At 46.0% G+C, this 10,000-nt stretch overlaps 1 protein-coding gene across 12 annotated transcripts in view; it reads right to left on the bottom strand.

Annotated features, from left to right (window-relative positions):
* fgd (faciogenital dysplasia) overlaps positions 1 to 10,000 on the bottom strand; it is a 71,211-nt gene that overhangs the window by 6,288 nt on the left and 54,923 nt on the right. For all 12 annotated transcript variants that reach the window (XM_079637012.1, XM_079637011.1, XM_079637014.1 and 9 more), the window contains 4 exons: positions 8,001 to 8,059; positions 7,208 to 7,354; positions 4,926 to 5,018; positions 284 to 363 (listed from right to left, as the gene is read on the bottom strand). In XM_079637012.1, the coding sequence (XP_079493138.1) occupies positions 284 to 363; positions 4,926 to 5,018; positions 7,208 to 7,354; positions 8,001 to 8,059 (379 nt within the window). The remainder of the gene's footprint in view (positions 1 to 283; positions 364 to 4,925; positions 5,019 to 7,207; positions 7,355 to 8,000; positions 8,060 to 10,000) is intronic.

A 10,000-nucleotide genomic window follows, 5' to 3' on the forward strand; every position in this document is an offset into this window, starting at 1 on the left:
ACATTAATATACTTTTTAGATAAGACTCTTATTCCTCGGCTGGATCATGTCGAGACCTTCCTCAAAAACCTTCATTTTTTTTCCACTGAAGAAGAAACATATGAACACCTTGGATGACGTGCGGGAGAGTAAACTATCAGGACATTTTAATTCTGAAGCGAACTACTCCTTTAAGTTCATATCTATGATAAAATGTTTTATTTCAGCAGCAAAAACACTGAATATTGAGAGACTGTCGTAACACTGAACGATATCCGGATGTGTGGTTCTGTGGGCTCGTCACCTGGCCTGCAGTTCCAGCGAGCGCTGTTTGCCGATGATAGTGAACGCGTGCGGGACGTTCTGCTTGACGTTTCCCTGAACCTGGAGAAAATACATATGATTAAGATTAACATTGTGTCCTAACCAGACGCGATGCGATGAGATCCAGCGACAAATAATGTGTCTGTCCGCGACTAGACGCGATGCGGCTGCGAGATGCATAAAAATCAATCAAAACCCACAGCCAATCAGAACAGTGTGTGGGCGGAGTCTCGCGGTGAGTGCACAGCAATCAGAACAGCGTGTGGGCGGAGTCTCGTGGTGAGTGCACAGCAATCAGAACAGCGTGTGGGCGGAGTCTCACAACGAGTGCACAGCAATCAGAACAGTGTGTGGGCGGAGTCTCGTGGCGAGTGCACAGCAATCAGAACAGCGTGTGGGCGGAGTCTCACGGCGAGTGCACAGCAATCAAAACAGTGTGTGGGCGGAGTCTCACAACGAGTGCACAGCAATCAGAACAGCGTGTGGGCGGAGTCTCACAACGAGTGCACAGCAATCAGAACAGTGTGTGGGCGGAGTCTCGCGGCGAATGCACAGCAATCAGAACAGCGTGTGGGCGGAGTCTCACAACGAGTGCACAGCAATCAGAACAGTGTGTGGGCGGAGTCTCACGGCGAGTGCACAGCAATCAGAACAGCGTGTGGGCGGAGTCTCACGGCGAGTGCACAGCAATCAAAACAGTGTGTGGGCGGAGTCTCGTGGCGAGTGCACAGCAATCAGAACAGCGTGTGGGTGGAGTCTCACGGCGAGTGCACAGCAATCAAAACAGTGTGTGGGCGGAGTCTCACAACGAGTGCACAGCAATCAGAACAGCGTGTGGGCGGAGTCTCACAACGAGTGCACAGCAATCAGAACAGTGTGTGGGCGGAGTCTCACGGCGAGTGCACAGCAATCAGAACAGCGTGTGGGCTGAGTCTCACAACGAGTGCACAGCAATCAGAACAGTGTGTGGGCGGAGTCTCGTGGCGAGTGCACAGCAATCAGAGCAGCGTGTGGGCGGAGTCTCACGGCGAGTGCACAGCAATCAGAACAGTGTGTGGGCTGAGTCTCACAACGAGTGCACAGCAATCAGAACAGCGTGTGGGCGGAGTCTCGTGGCGAGTGCACAGCAATCAGAGCAGCGTGTGGGCGGAGTCTCACGGCGAGTGCACAGCAATCAGAACAGTGTGTGGGCTGAGTCTCACAACGAGTGCACAGCAATCAGAACAGCGTGTGGGCGGAGTCTCACGGCGAGTGCACAGCAATCAGAACAGTGTGTGGGCGGAGTCTCGCGGCGAGTGCACAGCAATCAGAACAGCTTGTGGGCGGAGTCTCGCGGCGAGTGCACAGCAATCAGAACAGTGTGTGGGCGGAGTCTCGCGGCAAGTGCACAGCTAATCAGAACAGCGTGTGGGCGGAGTCTCGCGGCGAGTGCACAGCAATCAGAACAGCGTGTGGGCGGAGTCTCACGGCGAGTGCACAGCAATCAGAACAGTGTGTGGGCGGAGTCTAGCGGCGAGTGTACAGCAATCAGAACAGCGTGTGGGTGGAGTCTCACGGCGAGTGCACAGCAATCAGAACAGTGTGTGGGCGGAGTCTCGCGGCGAGTGCACATCCAATCAGAACAGCGTGTGGGCTGAGTCTCACAACGAGTGCACAGCAATCAGAACAGTGTGTGGGCGGAGTCTCGCGGGAGTGCACAGCAATCAGAACAGCGTGTGGGCGGAGTCTCACGGCGAGTGCACAGCAATCAGAACAGTGTGTGGGCGGAGTCTCACGGCGAGTGCACAGCAATCAAAACAGTGTGTGGGCGGAGTCTCACGGCGAGTGCACAGCAATCAGAACAGTGTGTGGGCGGAGTCTCGCGGCGAGTGCACAGCAATCAGAACAGTGTGTGGGCGGAGTCTCACGGCGAGTGCACAGCAATCAGAACAGTGTGTGGGCGGAGTCTCGCGGCGAGTGCACAGCAATCAGAACAGTGTGTGGGCGGAGTCTCGCGGCGAGTGCACAGCAATCAGAACAGTGTGTGGGCACAGTCTCGCGGCGAGTGCACAGCAATCAGAACAGTGTGTGGGCGGAGTCTAGCGGCGAGTGTACAGCAATCAGAACAGCGTGTGGGTGGAGTCTCACGGCGAGTGCACAGCAATCAGAACAGTGTGTGGGCGGAGTCTCGCGGCGAGTGCACATCCAATCAGAACAGCGTGTGGGCTGAGTCTCACAACGAGTGCACAGCAATCAGAACAGTGTGTGGGCGGAGTCTCGCGGGAGTGCACAGCAATCAGAACAGCGTGTGGGCGGAGTCTCACGGCGAGTGCACAGCAATCAGAACAGTGTGTGGGCGGAGTCTCACGGCGAGTGCACAGCAATCAGAACAGTGTGTGGGCGGAGTCTCGCGGCGAGTGCACAGCAATCAGAACAGTGTGTGGGCGGAGTCTCGCGGCGAGTGCACAGCAATCAGAACAGTGTGTGGGCGGAGTCTCGCGGCGAGTGCACAGCAATCAGAACAGTGTGTGGGCGGAGTCTCGCGGCGAGTGCACAGCAATCAGAACAGTGTGTGGGCGGAGTCTCGCGGCGAGTGCACAGCAATCAGAACAGTGTGTGGGCGGAGTCTCGCGGCGAGTGCACAGCAATCAGAACAGCGTGTGGGCGGAGTCTCGCGGTGAGTGCACAGCAATCAGAACAGCGTGTGGGCGGAGTCTCGCAGCGAGTGCACAGCAATCAGAACAGCGTGTGGGCGGAGTCTTGCAATGAGTGCACAGCAATCAGAACAGTGTGTGGGCGGAGTCTTGCAATGAGTGCACAGCAATCAGAACAGCGTGTGGGCGGAGTCTTGCAATGAGTGCACAGCAATCAGAACAGTGTGTGGGCGGAGTCTCGCGGTGAGTGCACAGCAATCAGAACAGTGTGTGGGCGGAGTCTCGCGGTGAGTGCACAGCAATCAGAACAGTGTGTGGGCGGAGTCTCGCGGCGAGTGCACAGCAATCAGAACAGCGTGTGGGCGGAGTCTTGCAATGAGTGCACAGCAATCAGAACAGTGTGTGGGCGGAGTCTTGCAATGAGTGCACAGCAATCAGAACAGTGTGTGGGCGGAGTCTTGCAATGAGTGCACAGCAATCAGAACAGTGTGTGGGCGGAGTCTTGCAATGAGTGCACAGCAATCAGAACAGTGTGTGGGCGGAGTCTTGCAATGAGTGCACAGCAATCAGAACAGTGTGTGGGCGGAGTCTTGCAATGAGTGCACAGCAATCAGAACAGTGTGTGGGCGGAGTCTTGCAATGAGTGCACAGCAATCAGAACAGTGTGTGGGCGGAGTCTTGCAATGAGTGCACAGCAATCAGAACAGTGTGTGGGCGGAGTCTTGCAATGAGTGCACAGCAATCAGAACAGTGTGTGGGCGGAGTCTTGCAATGAGTGCACAGCAATCAGAACAGTGTGTGGGCGGAGTCTTGCAATGAGTGCACAGCAATCAGAACAGCGTGTGGGCGGAGTCTTGCGGCGAGTGCACATCCAATCAGAACAGCGTGTGGGCGGAGTCTCGCAATGAGTGCACAGCAATCAGAACAGTGTGTGGGCGGAGTCTTGCAATGAGTGCACAGCAATCAGAACAGCGTGTGGGCGGAGTCTCGCAATGAGTGCACAGCAATCAGAACAGTGTGTGGGCGGAGTCTTGCAATGAGTGCACAGCAATCAGAACAGTGTGTGGGCGGAGTCTTGCAATGAGTGCACAGCAATCAGAACAGTGTGTGGGCGGAGTCTTGCAATGAGTGCACAGCAATCAGAACAGTGTGTGGGCGGAGTCTCGCGGCGAGTGCACAGCAATCAGAACAGCGTGTGGGCGGAGTCTTGCGGCGAGTGCACATCCAATCAGAACAGCGTGTGGGCGGAGTCTCGCGGCGAGTGCACAGCAATCAGAACAGCGTGTGGGCGGAGTCTTGCGGCGAGTGCACATCCAATCAGAACAACGTGTGGGCGGAGTCTCGCGGCGAGTGCACAGCAATCAGAACAGTGTGTAGGCGGAGTCTTGCAATGAGTGCACAGCACCAGAGAGTAATCTTGACGGCACTTGCAAGAAAATGGATAAGTACATAATCAAATTCACAAATATTACACCATTTAAACATTATTAAAAAACATAGGCTACTGAGTTACTAAAACAAACTTTGTCAAAGAATACACTTGTTTGTTCACAGTTTGAATGTTCTTGTTTCCATTCGTTTAATTTCAAGATCTGAGGTGAATTATCCACTGTTGCTTTTACAGCTCAAAGCTGGAGCACTAAATCATATTCAAAGTCACATGACACGCTTTTAACATTAAATAAAGCACATAAACAGTGCCTGAGATTATCAGTGCCACACTTTGTTTTTGTTGTTCCAGCGCGACGTCGCAGAAAAATAGAAACCATTTAAAATAGAGTCGTCACGTGTCGCCGTCAACACATTTGTAGCAGTTATTTACATACAGTTCATAATAAATATGGGTAATGAATGGGTAAAAAATATGAATAATCTGAACAGCAGAAGCAGTATATAGAAAAATAATATAAGATTATGAACATTACTATTATGTACAAAAAGATGAAAGATAAAAATGAACATGCAGCTGAATGGACGAAAGAGTCGTACCTCCATCCCGGCGATATCGATGCGCTCGCGAACGCTAAACTTCTGTCCCATCAGCCTCAGCTTGGGCACACAATACAGCACCATGTTATTGAACTGTCAAAACAGAAACATCATCATCAACATAATCCTTCTGTGAATTCACTGTATAATAAACGTGCTATGCTGTAATAAATGAGCAGATTCTTTCAATGAGACGTTTACCAGAACACAATGTATACGTGTGAATCACACATCAATGTATATCAATGACTCACTCATAAAGGCTTCACTTGTTTCCTCACTGGATGAATCAGTGTTTTTGAAGGAATCTCTTGAGTGAATGATTCAATGACTCACTCATAAAGGCTTCACTTGTTTCATCACTGGATGAATCAGTGTTTTTGAAGGAATCTCTTGAGTAAATGATTCAATGACTCACTCATAAACACTTCACTTGTTTCCTCACTGGATGAATCAGTGTTTTTGAAGGAATCTCTTGAGTAAATGATTCAATGACTCACTCATAAACACTTCACTTGTTTCATCACTGGATGAATCAGTGTTTTTGAAGGAGTCTCTTGAGTAAATGATTCAATGACTCACTCATAAACACTTCACTTGTTTCCTCACTGGATGAATCAGTGTTTTTGAAGGAATCTCTTGAGTGAATGATTCAATGACTCACTCATAAACACTTCACTTGTTTCATCACTGGATGAATCAGTGTTTTTGAAGGAATCTCTTGAGTTAATGATTCAATGACTCACTCATAAAGGCTTCATTTGTTTCCTCACTGGATGAATCAGTGTTTTTGAATGAATCTCTTGAGTGAATGATTCAATGACTCACTCATAAACACTTCACTTGTTTCATCACTGGATGAATCAGTGTTTTTGAAGGAATCTCTTGAGTGAATGATTCAATGACTCCCTCATAAAGGCTTCAATTGTTTCTTCACTGGATGAATCAGTGTTTTTGAATGAATCTCTTGAGTGAATGATTCAATGACTCACTCATAAAGGCTTAATTTGTTTCATCACTGGATGAATCAGTGTTTTTGAAGGAATCTCTTGAGTGAATGATTCAATGACTCACTCATAAAGGCTTCACTTGTTTCATTACTGGATGAATCAGTGTTTTTGAAGGAATCTCTTGAGTGAATGATTCAATGACTCACTCATAAAGGCTTTATTTGTTTCATTACTGGATAAATCAGTGTTTCTGAACGAATCTCTAGAATTAATGATTCAATAAACTCATATTTTAACAGTCACTTGTCGCCACCTACTGGTGTAACGATGTAATCAATACAATCTCTATTTGAAGCCTCATGTTACTTTTAAAAGGTGATTTGCTCTATTTTGATCTCTACTGTAGACATCAGTGTTTATATCTGAACTATAATCTTTTCTCCAGCACTTCTGTGATAATCTGAATGATTGTAAGGCAGAAATAATGAAACTGTGATGTTGAAGAGACTGTTAGTGTTAGTAAGCGGTTTCATATCAATACATGAAGCCGGCTCTCTCTGGATCAGAACACAGATCTGAATGTTCCTGACCAAAGGTTTAACACACAACAGCATCTCTGTGGGGCGTGTCTGGCGACGCGACAAAGTTGAGATCTGTTTAACTTTATGCAAATGAAGAGCGACTTTCGGGAGCGACAACCAATAGGAGTGAAGTCAGTGGAGCGCGTGATCATCCGTCACTCTCGGACAGAGGCCAGCTGAACGAGAAGCTGACTTTAGCCGTCAGAAACTGTGCTATGAGCTGTGATATATCTCCGTGTGCATACAGTGTGTTCACAGTACTGACTCAGAGCCGGACTGGTGTCCTGAACACATATAGACGGTATTTGCCCGTTTGCTGCAGTTAAACAGCCGCGATGGCAAAAAGCACTCACAGTTTCTCGTTCATCTTTAATATTATGCATATTACACTGATTACATTTATATTTAGAATTTTCCTTCCAAAATGTTTGTTTGTAGTGGCAAGAAAACGGTTTGTTGTCGACAACATGGAGAAACATCCGTGAGTGTCACTCACAAACATTACTAGGCAACCAGTAGCGGGAACGCCCACTAGCGACCGCACCGCCAGCCACTGGCGACCAGCAGCGACAAAGCTTGTAGTGTGAACGCAGCTTAAATCGAGCCGCTCATAGTCTGAGAAAACAGCATCATCAACTTCTGGGTGAACCAACTGTTCTAGTTTTGCTTCAACAAGTCACAAACCATGATAACCCTTGAAGCAAGAAGAATTTGTAGACATTGGTTACTGATGAAAGCTCCAGAGACGCACCAGATAGAGGTATCGGTCCTGCGCCGTGCCGTTCTTCGCCGACATCTTCTTGATGTGACCTTCCTTAATAAACTCATTAGCTGGATTAACAATGTCCTCCTCTCCACCCAACCGCTCATACACCTCCAGCAGCTTGTGCATCTTCTCCTGCGCACGCACACACACGCACACACACGCACACACACACACACACACACACACACACACACACACACACACAGACACACACACACACACACAGACACACACACACACACGCACACACACACACACACACACACACACACACACACACACACACACACACACACACACACACACACACAGACACACACACACACACACACAGACACACACACACACACGCACACACACACACACACACACACACACACACACGCGCACACACACACACGCGCACACACACACACGCACGCACACACACACACGCGCACACACACACACACACACACACACACACACACACACAGACACACACACACACACGCACACACACACACACACACACACACACACGCACACACACACACACAAAGAAAAGACAGTGCAGTCATTTGTAACGTTTATAATTCACAAACTCAATAGATGAAAAGAGGATCTGTGATTGGCCGCATGACAGCATTAGAAAGACACCGATGGAGAAGTGAGAGTGATATAGACTAGAGCACTTGCACTTCTACCCAGGAGACCCGGCTCACTCACACAGACAGGAAATGGAATCAGCACATCCTGTCTGTGAGATGAAATGATGAAATGAAGGAAGGGCTCTCACCATCTTCCTGATGGCAGCGTTGGAGTGGTTTGCAGCGGTGGAGATCAGCTCCAGAGCATCTGACACACACACACACACACACACACACTTCTTTATAATCAAACATTATTAAAAAACAGTCAGCTCAGACATTTACAGATTATAACTCATATAAACATCAATGTCGTCTCAGATGCTACTCTTAAAATTCCCTGAGACACAAATATAGTCAATATGGAAAGATTAACAGGCTTAACTATCACATATTTTAGTAATAATTATAAATTATAAATTAGGATAATGTGAAGAAAGAGTAAACACTGAAGATTAACCCCTTCCTCAGCACCCCCAATTTTGGCATACATGCATACATGACATACCCAGAATAAAAAGGTTGCAGCTTCTGAAGTCATTCTGAATAGACACATAACCAACATATATTTAGAAAGCCAACCCTTGAGAGTTTACAGTTCAAGACTCAAAATTAACCAGACTGTTATTAATATTGAGATATATAAGCTCAAACATAAAACAAAAACAACAAATATTAAGAATATATTTATTAAATGTATAAAAATATTATGTGAATTTAAGATAGCAACTTATTACCACAACTAAAGTGTAGCCACAACTGTGGTCATGCTTCATTTCAAATCTGAGAATGATATATCTAAAATTATGCATTTTGTGAAGCCTATTGTGAGACCATATCAGGGGAGACTTTGGAGAAGGCTAAAAGATTCTCATCAAATATGTATTGCCTGTAATAAACACTCATTTACAGTCTCTAACTAATGTCTGGCGAGGAGAACTGGCCCCATTCATGTTCTTTTCATTTAAATCGACCAACCTTTCACACCTCTGCCGGTATGAGACTTAATCTTCATTATTCTTTTGTCCTTATTCTTTTGTTTGAATCAAGCCAGATTATAGCCGTTCTTCTGGCATAATGCTTGGCCATTGACACCTAATGTGCACGAATAATCCACCCATTAACTTTACTCTTGTTAGGAAACAAACAACACCAAAAATATATTATTACTTTAAATGCGAATTCTTTAAAAAATATATACATATAAGGAATAGAAAGCTCGTGTAGCAGGTGCAACACAACAAGTAGCTAACGTTAGCCTCCAGCTACATGACACAATTTAATTTATTAATATTACACTTTTATTTAAAGCTCACTTTAAAACACCATCGAGTATTTGTATCATATTCCGGTCGCGGTTTAAAATGGTTTCAAGTCAAAAAAAGATTTTGAAATATGTCATTTTTAGCATTTTATATGAAGCTATGAGCTATGCTTAGCCTCACCTTTATTTTTTATTCATATAAAAATACCCCGAAACGCACGAAAACAACACACAAAACACATATACTTCAATCGTGCATTTAATAGCTTCTTGTTTCGGTGAAGAAATGTCACTTTCGTTTTGTTTATCATGGATATCCAGAATGAGGAAGTATAGACAGGACGCGTCCAGGACGCGTCATGCAGAAGAGGTCAGGTTGAACACGTGGAGATGATTGACAGCTGTTCAGCAAATCATAGCGCTCCGAGGTCAAATCTCACGCGATCCAGGAAGAGGAGACACATATCTAGCTCCGTTCGCAGTTTGGCACTTTAGATCGCTTAAATCACTGGAAACTGAATAGAAATTTGTATTCTGTATGAATAAATAGATTACTAGATTGTGATAATTATTCATTATTTCTCCAAATATGCGCACCATTCTAATAATTGCCCTGGCGGATTCTTTAGATTTTATGTATTTGAACACAAATAAACCGGAGCAAACGAGAATGAATGTTTTATGAGTAATGATTTCTATTCAAAATAACGAACGTTACAGATTAATTATTTTGCACTAGCTGGCATAAATTAAGAAATAATGTCACTGCAAACCAGTTTAATCATAAACAGTGGTCAAATATCGAAACTGGAGTTTTAAACCTTCCTAAAAAAGCTAATATTGTCCAGATTAAGTAAGAGTGTGATGTTTTAACTAGTAATGAAA

The sequence above is a fragment of the Phoxinus phoxinus genome (genome assembly GCF_949152265.1).
Source record: "Phoxinus phoxinus genome assembly, chromosome: 15".
NCBI lineage: Eukaryota > Metazoa > Chordata > Actinopteri > Cypriniformes > Leuciscidae > Phoxinus > Phoxinus phoxinus.